This window comes from Clinocottus analis, unplaced genomic scaffold (assembly GCF_023055335.1).
Source record: "Clinocottus analis isolate CAN_PGR_092001 unplaced genomic scaffold, fCliAna1.0.p SCAF_20, whole genome shotgun sequence".
Classification (NCBI taxonomy): Eukaryota; Metazoa; Chordata; class Actinopteri; order Perciformes; family Cottidae; genus Clinocottus; species Clinocottus analis.
In genome coordinates this window covers 9,634,751-9,655,849 of record NW_027175932.1, presented here as the reverse complement: position 1 = coordinate 9,655,849, position 21,099 = coordinate 9,634,751, and the positions used below count along the sequence as shown (strand labels likewise).

The following is a 21,099-nucleotide window of genomic DNA, read 5'->3' as shown; positions in this document are numbered from 1 at the left end:
ATAAACACATCCGGTGCACAGACTTGGTTTTGTTAACAGGACGACGGTTACCACCCCTTCATGGTGTACATCCAGCACTGTATAACACTTGAGTCCAAGCCCGGAGAACATGACACACGAGCTCTCTCCAGAACGAGGCGGAGTGCTGCTCACGGCTTCTGTCCTGCATCTCAGCTCTACAGGATCCTTCATATTTCACTCTGCCTTCCCTAAAGAACTTTTAATTTTAAGGGTGTCCTGGTTACTCAAGCAGGCTGGTATGTGTGATATGTGACCGCAGTGCTGTGTGTGATTTAAATCTGGCCCATATCATGGTCCTCCATCTTGTCCTCTTCCTGTCTCGCTTTGAAATACACTAATATAAAAATACTCTGGAAAACTGTCAGCACACATGACTATAAATTATACAGAAAAACAAGAGGGAAGAATTGCTGCTTTGGCTTATAGGCTACTGTCAATGTACATGAAGGAACACATAATAGACTAAACCAATGCAAAAGTCTTTATATGTGGTAAAAAATAAAATACTGTGGTAAGTCTAGATTAGATGAATTCAACTTTTGTTTAAAGCTACTACTAGGAATGTTCATGTTGTGTTGATTTTGGCAGTCCCTGTGGACTAAAGTGACAATGTTCCCGAGCACTAGATTCCCCTTCGAAAACCTCTTTTTTACTTCAGCTATAGCCAATCTTCTCGCTGATGTACTTGTTTCCTTATGTTGTTCATATAGAGGCATCATTGGTATATAACAAGTTAGAAGTTCCCCACAGTAACTGTCAGGATTTGGTCATCTCCTTACTTCTAACACGACTGACAATCGACGAGCATGCGAGCGGCTCCTCGAGGCTAAATGTTAAGCTAAATGCCAACGCCATAGTCAGAGAGACAATGCTAATATTTTAACAAATATAATGTTGACTATGTTCATCATCTAAGTGTAGCATGTGGGCATGTTTAACTTAACTTGTTAGGGTAATGTAAAGGTAATATAAAGCTAATGTAAAGCTAATGCAAAGCGTTTGACCCGGTGATGGTGCGAGGTGAACTGTTGTGCCATGTGTTAGCAAAAGAGAAAAATGACTGGCAGGGTTAATTTACGCTTTTAATGTAGTGTGGAATCTCCATTGACAAGAGGGCTCTCTGAGGTTTTATTGGTGTCTGTTAAAGCCATTGTTTCCTTGTCTGTAAATTCACTGTCTCGGTATTCAGCCTGGCATCTACTGCACTCAGATATCATCGAGGCCAATCCCCACAGTCTGGCACCGGTCAAAGGTACTACACAGTAACATCCTGTCCTCTCCTCACAAAGAATGCTTGTTTTGGCATACATTTGGATATGCTCTCCATTAGAGGCTTTAACACTCTCCGTCATTGCATTATCTACCCTCATTAATGACTGTCAGAACACGGGAGGAGGGTTACAGTGCCAGACGTAGAGCAGGATACTTGACACCACTTCTAATCTTTGCCTGAAGGAAATACCAAACAGAAGTAGGTGAACAGAGTTGCAGACAGAGAGAGAGATAAAGATTGTTAAAATGATGCTGATTAATGGCAGGGAAGAGGTTTCAGTCCAACTCGTAGTGTTGTGAAACAAAGCCTTAGTAACCATGTGTTTGAGTGACTGCTCCACACTTAACACCTCATTATTCTCACCACCTTTACCAGACCAATTGTGTTTGCTGTCATTTCTGGGCCGCATTCATTTTCTGCTTTAGTTGCTTTCGTCAACATTCTTTGTGTAATTGCTCAGAAAGTGTCAGAGTGCAACCACATTTGATACAAAAGTTTCAAAAAATCCCTTTGTGGTGAACACATATTTGAATAGTAGTTTTCCTCTTAAACGGATACTGCTACTACAACAATCATAACATCTTTATACAAATCAACAGAGGTTAGGTGTGTCATCTTAAGCAGAACATTGACTAGTGTAAACTAACAGCTGGTTGGCTTTGTATGAAATTACCTCAATAACTGCTTTTGAGTGTAATTTTTTCCAAGAAGGGGTGAAGCGCCCTGATTAAAAGACTCATGGGAGAGCTGGACCTCCATGGTGTTTCCTCTCCAACACCTGTGTTTAAAATCTGTTCCTTCCAGGCTCAGATTGATCTGACCAGCCTACCAGATCCCTGTAACTGCCTGCAATAGTTGAGAGCCATTAGCCCGGAAGCAGAGTGGTTGGGATGGTGTGTGGGGTCAGCCAACCACTAATTCACATTATAATAGCCTGTAGCACTCTATGGCACGTTCTCGCACATGTTCCTTTTCTTAGGTAGAGCTTTGGCTTCCTGTTAACATTTCTGCACACACTACATAAGCTCACACATTTCTTGCAATTAAATCTGAAACTTTTTGTTTTGAAACAGAGTAGCATAGCAGATGAGAGTGATTGGAGGCATTATTACGATTCATTCTGCAAGCTCTGTTTTCTGTTGCCTTTATAATGAGCTGGTCCAGGGCCCAAACCCTTGGGAGCGGCATAATCACAGTTTAATGAGCTGTATCAGGACCAGTGCCGAGAGATGGGGGATTTAGAGAGTTCCTGACAAGGCCACAGGCCCTACCTGTTACCCCGAATGCTCCCAAAACTCAACATCTGGATTTAATGGCAATAAAGCACAATTTGTGTTCACGCCTGTATTGGGTTTTGCCAATACATCTAATTATTACTTGCGAATTGGCTTTTAAAAAAAAGGCCTGCAAGTGTTTAATTGCCTCATTCTTCTTGGTTCTCCAACTGTTATACACATGCATGATTGCAGGAGGTATGTGAGGTGCCTGATGAGTGTTAAAACAAGAACAAACACATATTACGTGGGGAGAAATAGAGTTGACGTGGTGCCACTTTGGGATTTGTAGGATCATTTAATTGGCAGATCACACTCATAAAGTGGCCAATTGGCTCGTCTTCATTATGAGTTTAAACATATAAAGAACGAGTTCGGGCACAAAGAAGAAAAATTATGCCAGAACTTGTACACATTATGCCTAAGCAATGACAAGCTTACAAAGTATCACAGGGAGTGGATTAAAGATGCTACCTCATATCAGATGTGGACAGCATCTTTAGCGGTGAAGAAAATGTCAACACTGTGTTAAACTCTGCTGCTCAAGTTTGTTTTGACCAGTTAATTGACATCTCTTCAGTATGCAATGATTTTGGTGTGAACTTGTCCAACTATGTAGTGGTGTCAGACGGTTAGCAGGGGCTTAAGGTTGATAGTCCGGGCAGAATAAGTCTAACTATATTGAGCAACTAAATATAGGATTACAGGGTCTACCTGAGACCACTTTACACAAGGTGATGAGATCGTATAAGAGTAAAGGCAAATCTGCACACCAATTGTAAAAATGATCTACACACATAACACAAAATGCTGCTGTCGAAGTTCACTGTGGGTATCTCGTTCTGAGTAGTAACTGAAATAAATACCCCTGTCTTTACTTAAAAGAGTACTTTTCAGTTGTGGTCACACGGAAATGGTCTTCTGTCAGATCACCAATGTCAGCTTGATACCCTTTGCTTCCACCTACTTTTGAAATGAAGTCTCCCACATTGGTTCTCTGCTTGTGCATCTGTGTCTCTTGCACACACACCGTCTCCATCGCCAAGTCAGAATGTATTTTGGTTCCCTCTGAATGGAAACTGACTGGATGGAGACCTTTTCCCCGGAGGCAGCTCTCTGCGCCACCGACAGCCAAGACGTATTAAAGGACAGTGTGTTTGTACAAGTGTTTCACATAGGACCAGTTCCAGACATATTTCTGAATGAGACCAAGTGACGAACGAGTTCGGGAAACAACTTTTTTCCCCCTCGCTGATAGCTTCAGTCAGATTCCAGTGTCTTCAGACGCCTGCCTCACTTCTCAGGAATTCCTCTGCAGGCACTACTGTTCGACACCTGTGGCTTTGCATTATGTCCGACAGTTCCTCTTGCCTGTATACAAACGTTCCTGCAAACTCAATTCATCACTAAAGGACATCTATGATGGTGGCTATGACATTTTTTATGCAACCTATGAAGCTTCAACAACGAGACCACCCGCTCCCCGGTTTATTTAAAATTCCAGCACCTAATTGATTATAAAAGAGGCTGAAATGTAAACGGCATTTTTGCACGTCGGGCCAGGTTCCTTTTGTTGCTCACTTCATATCTTTGGGTTTGGAAAAGAGAAGACAGAAAGCTATGAGCAATTGGCTCCACCAAACTGAGAATCTATACTAATTGATAACATGTGTGTGAGGAGGTAACTTGACACTGAGCTAGTGTACGACCCAAACGCAGGCCACCTGCTGCGGTTTTGGAGAGAGCTGACTTTATCTCCCACCACAGTGCAGGCCTTTCTGATCACACAGTTCAAATGAGGACACACTGGCCAGAGTCCATGAGTCAATCAATCAACTCCTTCAAACTAAAGTCCAATGTTGAAAAGGTTTGGGCATGCTGGAAATGTTACCCTTTTGCAGCAGCAAAAAATGGTCCACGTCCAAGATGTAACACATTTATTTTCTAGACGGGAACGACTTTTGGGCAAAGTCATTAATCACTGTTTCTATAAAGAGAATCCAGCATGTAGAAGTGCTCTGTCAATGAAAGTTTTTTTTTTTTTCATTATTTCATTGTGTGCTGTTTGGCAAGATGCGGTTTCACCTTTTTCTAATAATGGATATCTCATTTTGGAAGAAAATGTTCAAGGGTTTTTGCAGCCAAATTGACCCATATGTCATATTGAGGATTTCATTAAATGCCTCTGGCCTGTATTCATTAAATGTCCTTCGTTTGCTCTTCAGCCAAATAAGCGCTCATGAGCTACGTCCAATTACACTGCACTTTCCTTTTCAACATTTTCTTCTCTTTCTGGATGGTTTTGTACATATCAACCCCACAGCTCAGCAGAGCATCCTGGGGAGAATTAACTAAAACCTCTGAGTCTGCATTGTCTCTCTCCCCCTGTAGTAAAGAGAGACAGGCCCGAGGCGACTGCCAGCAACTACACACACACACACACACACAACTGTGCTTGTCACTCCCAGGACACAGCACAGTCAGTGGCTTGGACAGTACACAGATAAGATAACACACAGCCCAGCCACTTCCCCTTTTCCCACATTTATCAGAACGTACTCCAGCTACCTCATGCAAACTGTGCGTACAGTACATTATGTCTGCCATGGTATCTGTCAAAGAGTTGTGGTATCTATTAGACTGAAGCATGTGACATGTTGCAACTACGAGAGCCCCCCCCTCCCCCAAAAAAGTGCAAAAAAAGAAACTGCAGTTTTTTTCCATGCTGCTTTAGGTGATTTCAGTTCTTGGTTTGCGCAAACAACTTGACAAATTGCAACATATGTTACTGCTAGAAATATTTCTCTCTCAAGGTCTGACATGATATAGTAGCTGGATTGCATAGAGACACGCTTTCAGATGCATATTCTTTATACGGAATAGATACACAACAATTTCAGAACATACTATTGTGCAGGAATGACACCAAATGTCCAGGCACCCTGACCATGTCAACGTCTTATTGCTATTTGAGTTTTGCAACGACTTGCTCACATCTTTCCAATGACAGAAATTACTGGTATGGATATTTGTTATCTTAATCTATGTCTCTCTCTCTCTCTCTTTCTCTCTCTCTCTCTCACACTCACACTTACACTCACACACACACACACACACACACACACACACACACACACACACACACCTCCTCTGTATTATTCTACACTCCAATGAATTTGCCATGTGTGTGGGAACTCCCTGCCAAACTTTAACTGTCCTTCCCTCTCTCCGTTCTGAACTTGTGAAATCATTTAAAGTGAATACATGTTGCATACATTTCAGTCCTTCATTTTTATAATAATGGATTTCCAGTATTCAAAGCATCAGTCTGAGTCGCTGGGGGTTAGTAAAAACCTTGTCTTTGACCTTCAATAACTGATTAAAGATCCTCCACGATCTGCACAAGAGGGGAAAGTTCAATATAATATAACCTTTTCCAGAACTTTCCAGACTAACTGGTTTGAAACCTACAGGAGCACAAATCACTTAAAAGACTGGCTGAAGTGGAAAATGAAGAGGACCAAAATAAAGCAAATCCTTGCTTTATTTTGGCGAGCAGCACGAGCCAAAGTATTGCAGTTATATAACATTGAGAGCAAAGCAATAAACTATTACATCCACGGAGAGTTGATATTATCTTGGCAAGGTGTATGAAAAACCTGTGGAAAGTTTCAAGGTTGCCTGAACAAAATGTACAGTATTTCTTGTCCAAAATACCAGTCAAATACTGTTGAATGGTGGCCCTTTTCCAGGTGATTATCATCAGTACACAGAGAGGCAATGTGAGCAAATAATAAAAAATCCTAAACCTGAGTGGAGGTGTAGATCATCCTGAACGCACACAGCGACAGCGGCTAAAAGCGTTCCCGTGACAGCTGTCGAGGAAAATAAACACGACCACCAGGAGATAAGCATTTCTAATCCTCGGGAATAAATACACAGGGATGATGAATGGTTGAGTGACAACTTAAAGACAGAGCCTATTTGTATGGGCGTACTTCCTCATGGCAGCATTATTCACAGGCCTTGTGCGGACAGTCGTCAGGCATTTCTTTTCCTCTGCAAATAGCACCACTCTCTCAACGCACTCAGTATGCTGTGCATGCCTGCACATTAGTCCTGCTTTAAAAACGCCCAAGAAATGAAATAATGGACAACATATTAGCACAATCTGCAAAACAATGCTTGATTTCTTGTGCGTGCACACAAAAAAAAGCCCATAAAACCCGCACACACTCAAACGCAAGCCTGATGTTAATGTGAAAACCACACGTTACTGTATAATCTCCCCATTTATAGCGAGCAGTAATTGTCAGTCAAGCTGTTTTATGTCCTGCTGGCCACTGTAAAACTACAAGTGTGCCGGAGTGAGCACCCTCGCAGGTATGAGTGGATCACATTTCACCTAGATTATCTTTTTAGCAGATGGTAGACGTTACAGGAACAGTTATTAGGATTGTTGTGGACTCTGATTGGCAGTCACATTGTTCATGTTGGAAAGCCAGTCGGACGCTCAGAGGGAAGGTGAAAGGTGAAGGAGAGAGAGCACAAGAAGAAGCGTGTGCATACACATGCTGTGTGAACCAACCAGTCTGCACATGTGTGAACTATTGTGTCTGAAAACATACAAGCGCAAAGCAAACAGACATCTCAGCCATGCTAGCGGATGGTAATGTATATCAATGATGGACCAATCAAATACCATGTTGGCATATGTTTGCATTGTCATTGTGAGCATGCTGACTCGCCACCTGGACACCATGGACACTACTTTCACTACACGCTGCATACATTTCACTCTCAGAGCGTGAAAAAATAGTGCACAGTAAACAGGGAGTGATTTTGGAAACAACCACGTCTCCTTGTTTTCATGATTCAACCACTTTTGAGAGCTGCAAATAACTGTTCTGGGTAATTCCTTAAAATAAACGTCTGAATTGTGCACAATGCACTAGGCATTGTGCACAATTCTGAAGGTCCAGGACACACACAACGTTCCTCAAGTCCACGCACACAAACCACATGAAGAGAGATGAGTCTACTGACACTTACAGACCAGACCACCCAACTACTCTGACAAAGAATCCCCTACGTCTAGTGTGTGTGTGTGTGTGTGTGTGTGTGTGTGTGTGTGTGTGTGTGTGTGTGTGTGTGCGTGTGCGCGTGCCTGTGTGTGTGTGTCCACTCCTCAAAGGCTCCAGACAGGCTCCTCTCTTTGCTCAACGCAGACACAAAGTTAGATGATGTAAGGTGAGATAGGAAAACGTAAAAGAATGTGGGACTGACCCTTTAAAAGGTCCTTTTGAGCTGAGTGAGCAAGTGAGAGACAAAGGCAGAGAGGGGGATATTAGCTGCTGTCATCAGATACTATGACTAATGGTGGTGTGATAGTGGTGAGGATAAACTTGGACACATACAGCAGACCAAAGGCCTGACGCACCCACCGGCCTGGAAATCTATGTGTGTGGCCCAATCTCTCTCTCTCTCTCTCTCTCTCTCTCTCTCTCTCTCTCTCTCTCTCTCTCTCTCTCTCTCTCTCCCTCTCTCTCTCTCTCTCTCTCTCTCTCTCTCTCTCTCTCTCTTTAAAGCTTTTTGTCTGAGCCTCTTTCTTCTTCTCACAACCCACAATGATTTTTGCTCTCCTCACACTACTCTGACTCTGCACGTCTCCCTCCCTCCTTCTTCTTCTTCCCACTTCCTCCACTCTTTGCCAGCTTCTGGTCTGTGTCCACAGTTTAAAAGGCTTTGCTGTAATGTGGCGGAGCACGTAGGGAAATGGAAATCCTGCTTCACCAACCCCTTTTTTTTCCTTACCTTTTTTTTTTGCTGGAGCCTACTCTGCAGCACTTCACCTCTTCCATGTCAAATTCACCTCTCCTTTCCTCTCCTGCCCTTTTCCCTCCGTTCCCACCTCCTCCCGCCTTGCTGTTATGTTCTCCATATGCTTTGATGGCTCCTCCTCTCAATGGGGGAAATGATTCAGGCCGCTGGCATGCATGGCAGGGCTGCAGCTGGACACGGCACCTGCAGCTCCAAAAAACAAGCTGACGTGCATGTTTGGGAAACGTTGAAATACACGTGTGTATGTGTGTATGCATTTTAGCGTGTGTTAAGTGTTTTTCTCCTACATAAAACCCAATGCTCTTTTTTTTTGCCATTTCTTCTCTGTTTCCCGCCTTTTTAGTATCCTCCTTATTTCTCCTTTGTTATTCCCACTCTGCTCTCATACAGGCAGTGTCAGGCAAGTTCAATTCAATGTGACATGGTGTTAAGAAGAGGAGTGACCCGACAGGCTTCAACCACAAAAAGACTCTATGGAAACCTGGACGTCCCATATTTGTGTTGTTATGACAAAAATACACAAGAATATGTTAAAAATTGCATGTGGCACCCTGGGAGTTAGCGTCATGACCACAAGCTTTTTAGCAAATTAATCCTGCCAAAACATTGGGATTGAGGTTTGTGGGAGAGAAGGTATTAAAGAATATAAAACAGAATGACGGAAAATGACATTACGCCTTTCATTATGATTGATGGCAAGTGCTGCTTAGTTGCTGCACTTCCCTGCCTCCATAAATGACAACATAAATCACGTAATTAGCAGAGGCAACCTCCGGAGAGTTTCTAAATGCAAGTTTGCAAACCTTGAAATGAGGTCAATGCATCTCCAGAGAGGCTTTATAATTGAAGTGGTGGTTGGTTTTAATGGGCCGTGATGTTTGCATGACTTTATTTCTGCTGAGAATAATAGGCACAGCTTTCATATACACGCTGCAACGCTGAGTCTTGCAGCAGGTTCTCTTCAGCAGGTAGATGATTTAAAGTATAATGTGGTATCATCGGGCAGCGGCTCTTAAAGGTTGAACCCCGTCAGGTAATAGGGACCTGTGAAAGGCACTTGACGGGGCAGATTAGAGCTTCAACAAGCTATTGTTGTTTAAGTGGCAGAGAAGAGTGCTCTCTCCCTGACTGCAAACGCATGACGTTTGCAGTGGTGAGAGATATTCCACAGGGAGGTTTGCTGTGGAAATACACCAGTGCAGGATGTCAGGCTTTTGGGGGTCAACCCCTGCCGGCTAGAATTAATGGCAACTATAATTACCTCCGCACTAATGAGCCGGTTGTCTTGAGCCGCGGCCAGGTGTTTAGCAGGAAACAGTATGTGACAATTTGGGTTTGGTGTTCGCTCATCTGCACACAAACACACAGCGAGAACCCAAATGTGTGAGCAAACACTTTGGCAGCCGTCAGGGCTCTTCTCTCACCACATCCATCCATTTTCCTGCGACGCCTCCTGTCCCACAGCACCGCAGCTTTCCCACCTTGGGAGCCAGATAGGAAGCTGCGGTATGGTTTCCACATTTGTTACTCTGTGACAGCGTCACTGAACATGTGTGCTTTACAGCAGTGGTTCCCAACCTGTTTGCGTCAGATGAGCTCAACTTCCCTTTATCGATAGCGACCGACATTTTAGACTTGTTGTCTAAAACTATTGATAATATAGCAGTAGTGTTTGCTCTAATATTTTTTCCGTACATAATTGCTACTGCTGGATGCAGTGGCAAAAAGGTAAACGTGTCAATCCTTTACTTTTAGCTGATTAAGCTGTTTATCCTTTTAGCTATCTGGTTCGATATTATCCAATATGTTTAGCCTTGAACACATTTTAGCCTTAAACTTCTTTTAACCAACTATTTCAACTATTCAGCTATTACTTTTAGATAACTATTAATAACTGATAAATAGGTCCCTATTGAATTTGCTATATACTTTGAGCAAAGACTTCAAAAGTGCTTTCTTTTCTTAAAGGGACAGTTCAACCAAAAAGTGACATGTATTTTTCCTGTTACCTGTAATGCTGTTCATCAATCTAGACCCCGCTTACTTAAGATAATCCACACTTGTCATGACGCTCCACAATGGCTCAGTGTACACATGGCAATTGCAGAAGTGCCCCTTCGGGTGCAAGTATACCTCTGGGTGGTCATCGTGGTTATGAGCCTGCCTGTATGACATGTTTTGTCCTCTCTGTGCATCTGTGTATATGCATCAACATCTGTGTCAGCAGGTGTGTGTGTGTGTGTGTGTGTGTGTGTGTGTGTGTGTGTGTGTGTGTGTGTGTGTGTGTGTGTGTGTGTGTGTGTGAACTTGCCACTAACAAGGTGGCAGGTTGGCTGCTGTGTGGCCCTGGGGCCCTTGGGCTTGCTCAGCAGTCACAAACCGAGCACTCTGGTCCTCAGACAATACACTACTATGCTCTGGTCTGCACCTGTGTTATGTTTTCATGCTGACAAAGATGTGCTTTGCTCTTCGTGGGCGAAAGATCTGCTTTGTTTCCATGACTCAGAGACTGAAATAGTAAAGCTGCCACCAACTCTGAACCGAGGCTCTTTGTAGTAAAAAGGCCAAATAATTTCGAGCACACAAACACAGCAGTGAATGGTTAGCAAATGGGTGGTATGCGGATTACTCACTGTGTAAAACTGGCACATGAATGCTGAGTGAACACAATTCACTTGGCTTTGATTTTCAGCTCAGGATTTTCCAGTGTGTAGTAAAATATAAATATTTTGAGCAGTGTCACTGGATACAGTCGCTTCTTACCATCAATTGATCTCAACAGGGGGAAGAGGTTTACAAATGACATCCAAACTTTAAGCTTGTAATGCATTGGTTATATGAGACATTGCTTTCAATGGAGAAAAACACAACAACATCCAGACAGTAACTCATCACTTCAAGTTCAAAAGACCAAACAGAGAATATTTATCTATTGGTTTTATTTTATTAATTTACTTGCGATGTCACTTTACTAATTTCTTTTTTTTTTAAGTGAAACAGTAAAGAGCAGAGAAGCAGGTCAAATCATTTTCTGGTCGGTCACTGGCAGTTAAAGATTATCTCGTCAAAGAAAATATACTACTGCCCCCTTGTGGATTTACAGTGCAGTGTGAACTTTCAGGTCAAGTCACAGTGGAAGTTGACTGACTACCTGATTACTCATCGTACTGTTCAGTGACCCCTTTGTCCTTTGCACTCTATACTCATTTATTATTTATTTTGTCAGCCATATGTATCTTACAGCATTATACCTCGGAGACCAATTGTACATACGTTGTGTTATTTGGGCTCATGAATGTTGTTGCCTTAGGAATATCATCTAAAAAAAACAACCAACCAGGAACCTCTTAAATATTTCTGTAAGTCTCCAGTCCGATGTTTCTTTATTTATGTGAAATACAGCAGGATGTTGACACAGATGAGGATGGTGTGAACGAGCATATTTAATAAAGCACTTAAATGATTATTTATTATTGGATTTCTGCAGTCTGTGAAGTCTTCCCTCGTTTCAGTGCTTCTTCTTTTTAGTTTGTGTCTCTTTGTGTGCCATTGCAGCGGCCTTATTTCTTGGAAAGAAACTTCATTTTGTTTCCTGAAGCAGAGGAAAAGAGACACGAGTGATGAGAGGTGAGAGTAAGCTGGCTCTCGAGTGTTTTTGCAGAGCTTGTTTCACTATAACAAAGAAAGAACAGCTCATAAACAAACATACCTAATCCTTTGAGAAACCTGTTCACCCTCCGGTGTTCATTCTCGTGGATGGAGTCGAGATACTCCTGCACCCTCACTTCAAACAGTCCTGATGAAAGAGAGAGGATCATGAATCACTGGTTCAGCTCCCAGCAGCTGAGCCTCTTGTTTCCACTGCAGCTCCTCACCTCTCAGAGCCTGCCTGTGGAGCTCTCTCTCCTGGATGAACCAGCCGAACATCTGGGTCTCCATGAAGACCTCCAGGAAGCGCCGCACGGTCTTAGACGGGATCGCTTTGCGGAAACCCTCGCGCTGGAAGGAGCAGGGGGCCGAGGAGGAGGAAGAGGACGAGTAGCCGTCCTCCCGCTCACCGGTGGTGAAGAGCGGATAGTGGCCTACCAGCTCCACGAAGAAACGCACGAAGGCCTCGGACACAACGGTGCTAAGATGGCCAGAATCTGAAGAGAAGAGGAACAGTGTAAGCGTAAACTTGCTTCAAATGAAATCGCTTTTCTGGCTAGTTTTCAGCTTCAGTCCTCGTTTAGTCTCACCACCGGGAGTGTCTCCTCCTCTCTCGTTCGCCAGCTCTCTTCTCCTCTCCAGAACAGTCTCCAGGGCTGACTGGAGCTTAGAGGGCAGGATGGTGTCCTCATCGTCCAACTAAATGTGACAAACAGCATAGAACGCTGATTTGTAGGTGAGTTAAGGATGAAACAATGAGTTCCTGCAGAGCCATATATGTCACAACATGACCTACTTGTCTGAGAAACCGACTGTTTCCAAGATCCACGACCAGAACCTGTGCACACGAAAAGCCTTCATTATTGTCGCTGCGCTTAATGTGATACATCTGTGAATAAGTATTCTACATCTTCTCTGCATGACTGCTCAGCATTAGCGATGCTCCGACCTCCTCCAGGGGCAGCTCAGTGAGCTGAGGCAGGGAGCTGGACAGCAGGCCCACGATGAACGGCGTCGGAGTGCAGACGATGTCGAGCATGGCCGAGGGCAGCACGGGGATGTAGGTGTGCTGCCACACGAAGGGGTAAAGCAGCGCCACGACTGCATGGCAGCACTGGGAGAGAGTACTGCAAGGACAGACACAAGGAGAATGAGTGGATATATTACCCCAGATAGAGAAAGAGATAACAAGATACAACAAATAAGTAATACTCATGCTCACCACATGAGGGGGCTATGGTTTAAACTATATGGTCTGATCCCTGTGAATATTCCCTACAGTAACATTTCCCAGAGAGGAAAGCACAGTTACATACTTCTTTCATTTACGTCACGCAACTTTGCATTCCACTACTGTGAGCGCGCTCGCTGACTCCCACTGGCTTTCTCCCGCAGAACAAACAATCTGGTTCCAGCACAACAACAACTGAACAGACTGGCCTCAAAATATCTCTCTGGCATGTCCTCTGACTAAAACTGGGGCTCCCTGAAATGTATTTTCAAAAGAGGCTCTGGACCACCCGTGTTTCTTCTAACCTCCTAATGAAAACATGCCTGGCGCTTGAACTTGATATCGGTCGTGTCCGTAATTACATTAAAGATGGACGAAGGAGGTTCAGTGCAACTTTGTATTTTAACATGAGCTTTTTGTGTGGGAGGACCAACCTGAGCTTGTCGGCGGTGAAGATGACTCTTCGCTCCAGCAGCAGAGACCCCAACACCCGGAGGAGCAGGCGCAGACTCAGACAGGAGAACAGACACTCAAAGTCCACGTGCTCCAGCCGCGAGTCGGGGGGCCGACAGAGCTCCATCACCTGGGATTAAGATGTGTACATCTACAAAGTTAGAGAACACCTTAAATACTGGTTAAATGTACCTTACGAGCATAGGAAGGTGGAAGGATTTTTTACAATTGGTGATACGTGCCAAACATGGATCACACGCTCCCATCAAAGGAGTGTGTTGCACACCACTCAATCATTGAAGATGGTCGCTGCCAAACGTCACATTATCACAAGCACAGACGATGTGATAGGCTAACTTGAAATTCTAACGGACTATCAAATGCATTTTCGAGAAACCCGGTTAACAGAGTTCATTTCAATATGTCAGTGTCCATCACCTCAGTGCCGGAGCCAGGGAGAAATGTTTTGATGGTGATGGTTCTGCCTGGAGCTGGAAACTGAGCCTCCATGATGGCTCTCATGAAAGGCTGCACAAGGGCTGGAGACAAAGCCCTCCGCCTCTCCACCTCATCCAGCACCTACAACACACACGCACACACACACACACCTTATACATTTGCTTGATTACTTAGCTGTTAACTATATTATGATAAGGAACCAGTCAGCGTGGTTTACCTTAGAGAACAGGTTGAAACAGCCGAGGTGACTGACAATACAGTAGACTTCTGGGAGACGTTTACCTTTTCCACTGGGCTGAAAAGAGCACACAGAACAGCAATGAAACACAGTCGAAAGAGATGGACAGAAACACATGCAGACATGCACACACACACACACTCTCACACACTTCCTCCCAGCCTCTCAGATGGACTATTTTCCCACAGGCACGCTGACTATTTTGGCACGGTTATTTACTCAGCCGTCATCGTGGTATTTAGCCATTTCCTGTTCAGTAGCAGTGCACTTATTTATTCAACTCATCTCTATTTACCAGTAAACGCCGGCAGTATCCGAACCTCCTGCTCCCATCCTCTCCAGTCAAAACAAAGGAGAACATCTCACTATGAGGGATGACCCACAACAGATACACAAATAAACAGGCGATTAGCATATCATTTACATGTGAGAAATATACATTGATGGATGTTCATACACGCTGACTGAATGGACATCATCAGTCCAGCAGTCGTGTCTATCGTGGGTTCAACAGCAAGTCTTCTAGTGGTAATGCAAGCTGCTATGGGAGAGAAATGGCTCTTTTTTTTTTACCATTAAATGATCTTAAATGTATATGTAACTTCATAAACAGTTACAGTGAGGTTTACACTCTCACCTTGGGTACTTCTCCACCGGCTCCCAGTCTTTTGCATCAGGGAAACAGAACTGAGGAATGATCCTCAGCTGATCCTCCGTCTCCCTCATGAACTTGAAGCTCCGCTCGAGCTGCAATGGAACAAAAGTTGTCAGTTTAAAGTGCTATTATTGTGCATTTTCTTTCACTTAATCTCCATCACTCTTTCATGCATATTTGTTTACAACTAACAGTAAATGTTTGCATGTGGTTATCAATCAACTTTAGTTTCCAGATTTGAATTAGGATAGATTAAATGCTACTATCAGAACAAAGAAATCCTCTCTCTTCATAGTTCAGCTTTTTGCATTGATATAATCTTGTCGGGTTGAATTGGGATCCGTTACGTATTTTAAATTAGTCCAAATGTGTATTTGCATTTTGAGGCATTTGATCTAAAAACAAAAAACACTTTCGGGGATTTCCCCATTGCAACTCCATGAAGTTTGTGGACTCTGGAGACGGATGTTTAAAAGATGGTCAAAATAATTGCAGCAGAATTCCTAGTCACTAATAAGAACCAGAAGATCCTACATTTCCCCAGAATGGACGGTGATGACGTGATGATTTCACTGCACTTAACAAGTGAAATGTGTGGTTGGTGCCTGTAAAACACGATGGCAAGTAAACATTCTGACCTTCGGGGGGAACTGCTGTGTGACCTCAGGCAGATAGTGGGCACCGGCCTTCGACTTCTGCAGCGACACAACTAGAAAATACTCAAAGAGCCGACGCTGGTGGCGCTCCTGTTCCAGAGAGCTGTTTCCGGTGTTGGTGCCGTTGTAGTGGGCCTGGCTTGGATGGCTCAGTATGGACTGGACCGACACGAGACGCTGACGATGAGCTGGAGAAGAAGAGAGTGAGATACAACATGGTTATACTTGTGAAAAGATGTTTTAAAAAAATCTGACAATTAAATAAATGCTCTGTGTAATCTACCTTTTGCTCTTTCTTCAACTTCACTTTCAGAGTCACTGTTCTCATCTGTAACTGTAAACAAAAGTCATGTCTATGAAGACAAAACTCCACATTTACATTTAAAGCATGAGAAAAATACAACATTTCATTTCAACATCATCACCTCTCCCTGAGCTCGTCTCAGCGTAGTGATAGATCCTTCGCAGATGTTTCTTCCCGATCCGAGCCTCAAAGATGCTGTTGATTCTCAGCACAACCTGTTGGGGGGGGAAAGCTCTGAATCAATGTGATTAAACGACTTCAGCATATCTTTAAGCAAGGACGAGAAAAAAACAGATATTCATAATAATGTGGCACCCACAGAGAAACCTTGCAGCCACAGATTTAAATTAAATCTGAACATCAATAAGTAAAATGGTAAACATTAGAGCTAAAGGACATCTACTTTAGTACAGAGATTCTGGATAAGAAAATACATATATACTGTCGCTCTCAAACACACACCGTTGGTATTCTACGGCAAGTGCGGCTGTAGGGATCTCCCGGCGCCCAGGAAGTGTGTTCAGTGTGTACTGTGGGAGTGGAGGGAGGGCTGAACTGGGCTGGAGATGAAACACCCCCGCTGCTGGAGCTGTGGGGCGACTGGTTGGTTCTCCGCAGGTCCAGCAGCTTGAAGCTTCTGCCTGAATTCTGCCGGAAGAAGCCGGGCCTCGGGGTCTACAAACCAAAATATACAGTTTTATAGTCATTTGGAAAAGAGATGGAGTTATTGCGCAGTATTATGCTTGGCTTGTTTTGCGAGAACCTTGGTTGTATCGGCGCCAGGAGAGGAGGGCAAAGACTGCTGAGAGCATTGACTCTCCAACTCTATGTCCTCATATGGGTTCTCCTTGGACGAGTCTGTAGGGAAACCGAGGAGGGCAATGACATACACGTGTTTATAGGCGTATCTCAAGGTTCAAACAAAATGGCTATTCTGATATGCTAAGGCTGAGACTGACAGTATAAATAATCAATATCTATGTCGTAGATCAGCATTTTCTGCAGAATGTCCTTGATGACAGAGTGGAAAAACATTAATCTATGTGGAAACACAGATTCTAGAAAACACTAGGGACGTATGAGCTGTAGCCCCAGTTTACATTTTAGTCTGAATATAGTATAGTCTGGCAAATACCCTTATTTCTAGCGGCCGATAACTATGAGACCACAGCCGGGAGACAGTTAGCTTAACTTAGCACAAAGACTGCACCCAAACAACGAATAGTCAAGCACATAATCTTCTTCAAAAACACAAATTGACAAGTTGACCCTCCCTGTTTTCTTCCTTCTTTCTTTAAAAAGGGGAAACAGTGGACAATGCCTGACCTGGGATGTCTTCGTAGTGATGTTCCTGAGACAGTGAGCGAGAGGCGATCGGGCTAGTTGACCTCTCGAGGTCTTCAAACTCAAAGGATCTCCTGCCACGGGGAACAAAGAAGTGCAAATAAGTGAAGATAAGTTTCTAAAGTTTCCATTAAATTGTTAATCTCATGCATCGTCACATCAGGTTTAACTGTTACGATGGCCACAAAACTAGATATTGTGTTTCATATTGGTTTAGCTCTAGCTAGTTCAGGAGCTACAAATTCCTTTTTTGTTCCCGCTATACCTGTTGACTTTGTCTCTGACTCTCTCCCCCCTGGGTCTCCCGTAGACACCAGTTGGAGGTTTTGAGGAAGTCTTTGTAGAGATGGAGGGCAGCGGGGGGAGGTTCCTCTGCTCTCTGCCCTTCCTCTGACTCTTCCCACTGGGGCCGGTGGTCGGATGCTCAAAGGTGCGTCGAGGTTTGGGGACTGGGTTGATGGGAAGCGCCCCTGGCTCTGTGTACACGTTCTCTTGGTGCGGCTTCCCTTTCGCTGCACTACTTTGACCCACCGGTTTGTCCTTGCTCGGTGGGCTGAAGTAGTTTCCAAGCTCTGGGGGGGTTTTCCCGTGGTTCTCACCCATAGCCTCCAGGTTTTTAAAGAGGGTGAACACAGATCTCTTCTCGTGGCTGGTTTGTTCTGCTATTTTCCTTTCATTGCTTTTTCTCAGGGTCCCCACTAGCTGCTGTAGTGCCACTGCAGGCGAACAAGGCCTTGAGCCAACAAGCTTTTCTACATTCTCCTTCTCGTGAGCTTGCATTTCCTTGTGCACAACTCGGCCGCTTTCCTCCCCTTTGTGGTTTTCACTGGGCTTGCTGCTCTTGAGCGTCCCTCTTTGCTGTTTCCCAGTTTCAACCGGTGAACAAGGCCTTGAATCCCCAAGATTTCCTACATTCTCTTTCCCAGGATTTTCCTTCTCCTTACAGGCTACTCTCCTGCAACTCTCTGCACTCGGCTCATCTGTAGTTTTACTGGTTTTTGTCAGGGATTCTGTCCTTTTTATGCCGGCGCACTGGCCCAAAGAACCTGAGGTAATGGCTGAATGAGTGGGTTCCTTCCCCTCCCACAGAGAAATCTTGTCCTTGATGTTGCCTCCGTTGGATCTGGGCAGCTTGTTGCTCACCAAGAGAGGGTTCTCATTGCTGTGAGGGTCGAAGCTCGGCCTCCTGTGAGCCATCACGGGGGATTCACCCGGCTGGTTGCTCAGGTTGTCTAATGGGGTGAAGGGGAGTTTCGGTGCGCCCTCTCTTCTTTTCCCAGCTTTCTTGTTTTCTCCTGAAGAGATATGGAAATCACTTCTCTCACCAGCACAGCGCTTCTTTTCCCTAAACACACAGAGAAAAGACACACAGACATTAACATAAATCAAAATACACACAAACTATTCCAGGAATACAGATTGGTGTGAATGCAGTTCGTTAGTAAATATATTGCCACAATGACACATTTACTGCACAGTACACACTGTCCACCAAGGTCAATATTTGTTTTGTATTTGTTATTTTAAAATAAGAATGGACGTTGGAAATTAGCAATTATTGCTGCATTGCATAATTGTTGTGAACTTTGCTGTGCAATCTGTGTACATTGTGTTTGGCCGTATCAAATGAACATGAACACTTGACCACAACGTGTTGTCTTTGAGAGTGTGAAACCTAGAAGTGATAAAGTGATAAACAGTTGAAATGGCTAAAAGTAATGGATAAGTGTTTGACATAGTTAGCTAGATATATTGAACAAACAGTTCATATACATAAAGGGAGGGATACAATTTCGATAACTAATAACTAAAGTAAGTAAAGTAATGGATAAAAAGTTGAAATAGCTAAATGGGAAGGATGAATGGTTGAGGTCAAGCAACAAAAAAAGAAAATTCAACATTTGGTGATATGTTCTTGAGCTCATCTGGAGGTTTTTGAAAATGTAAGGAACCCAACGTTTTATAGATTTCCTCATGAAACAGACGAAGAGCTAGACTTCCCGTACGGGCCATGCGTCGGCCTGTTAGCGGACGCTTTGTCTTTTTCTGGCCACAGTGGGAAAATTCAGCCTGAGAGTAAATTCCAGAGAACAAGGCTACGACCGAGCATCTTCTTCTCATCAGCCTCGCTAAATAAACACATCCTTGGACCGGGGCCCATTTCATCAAACTGTTATGTTTTAATAAATAAACAGGAGGAAATGGGAAAGACCTTTTCTGACTTTTCCTTATTAATGGATGTGATGAATAAAGGGCAACTTAAACCGTGTTACAAATTTCTCAGGAGGTTTTTGTGAGGAAAATTTCCTTCCATTTCCTTCAATGATTGAGCTGTTCTCATACAGACCTGTTGACAATGGAGTAGATGCAGTCCGGCGTGATGGTCATTCTATTAGTGGCCGCCATGATCACTGTACACCTGAGACAGAAAACATTTTAAATTGAATGGGACATTCAGAATTGGGATATTAAAAAGGGTTTTATTGACATCGTGTGTGGTTTGGCTCCAACTGACGATTACCCTCAGGCTTTTTTTTCACTGACTCTGAATACATCTGCACACACTTGTTTCCTTTCCACTTTATATGTGTCGACATGAGATTGAGATCCTTTGTAACATTTGAGGCAGTGTGGCCATCATTCACTGCTGGTAATGGAGGGCCAGCTGGGCAGACTCGAGGAAAAACACGACAGCCCGGTGCAACTCCCTAGAGCGGTTCATCACACACACACACACACCAACATTTCAACAGTCATCAGGGAATGCATGCGTGATTCAATCACTCGTCTCTGCCTTTTCTTTCATTGAGTGCTCCTTATTGTCCTCGCAGGAGACCAACCTTTGCTCCGCTCGGCCTTCCACTTCTTCACTCTCATACTTTCACATCTCTCAGGCCAATGTTTCAAAGTTCAGTGGCCTCCAAGATAGTGCTTGGTAGTTTCCCAGCAATGAGGCTGTTGTCATCATTTGTTTAGTTGATGTGTGGCCCAAATGACAGTGTGCATGAGCAGAGGGACCGCATGCACTTCTGAAAGATGTCGGCTGTATAGCTGATTAGCTGGGAAACAGATTGAGCTCCATAGTTACTGTGTGATAAAGGCTATCCAGAGCTGCATTATTAATCAAAGCGGTTGCAGTTATTGTTATGCTCGAGGTTGCTTTTACTAAATGCACAGATGACAACCCAGAAAAGTTTAGCTTAAGGCATATACCATATTTTCTTCTACTCTGACTTTTTTCTCTCTCAGTTATTATAAAACTAAATAGAAAATGTATGACTCAATAAAGTTAAGAATAAAACACTATTATTGTCATAACATTAAGCCAGCACGGCCCGTGGATATCTAATCAATCATTCTGTATATTCTACACACAACATCAAAGCTGCTTCTTACCTCCTTCGGTCGTAAAGTTTCCATGTGTTCATTAGTGAAATGGGAGCATAATAATGCAACTGATGCTGCTGTAACAGAATCCATTTATAAAACCTCCAAACCAGCACGCTGTGCTGTGTGTCCAGGTTGAACAGGCGGCTTTAGGTTTTCTAACTCGATTCAAGCTTTGAAGAGTCGTCAGAGGTTTAATTGAGTGAGAATAGAGACGGTACGCTTCTCTCCTCTGTGCGTTCTCCGATCTTCAATTTTCATTCACTCTCTCCACACACATACAAAACGACTTCCTCTCACTCTCTCTCTCTCTCT

The 21,099-nt window shown here is 43.7% G+C and overlaps 1 protein-coding gene across 1 annotated transcript; it reads right to left on the bottom strand.

The window, feature by feature from the left end:
- Positions 1–11,429: 11,429 nt before the first annotated feature.
- LOC137791416 (DENN domain-containing protein 2A-like) lies at positions 11,430–21,017 on the bottom strand. The gene is made up of 20 exons (XM_068586355.1): positions 20,794–21,017; positions 19,745–19,816; positions 17,663–18,742; positions 17,380–17,471; positions 16,817–16,911; positions 16,516–16,728; positions 16,175–16,268; positions 16,033–16,083; positions 15,732–15,937; positions 15,076–15,185; positions 14,734–14,803; positions 14,418–14,495; positions 14,180–14,320; positions 13,723–13,871; positions 13,007–13,184; positions 12,854–12,895; positions 12,648–12,756; positions 12,285–12,554; positions 12,119–12,205; positions 11,430–12,001 (listed from the first exon to the last, which is right to left on the bottom strand). Exons 1-20 carry the CDS (start codon positions 20,823–20,825, stop codon positions 11,970–11,972), a joined length of 3,201 nt encoding a protein of 1,066 aa, XP_068442456.1. The 5' UTR covers positions 20,826–21,017; the 3' UTR covers positions 11,430–11,969.
- Positions 21,018–21,099: the final 82 nt, after the last annotated feature.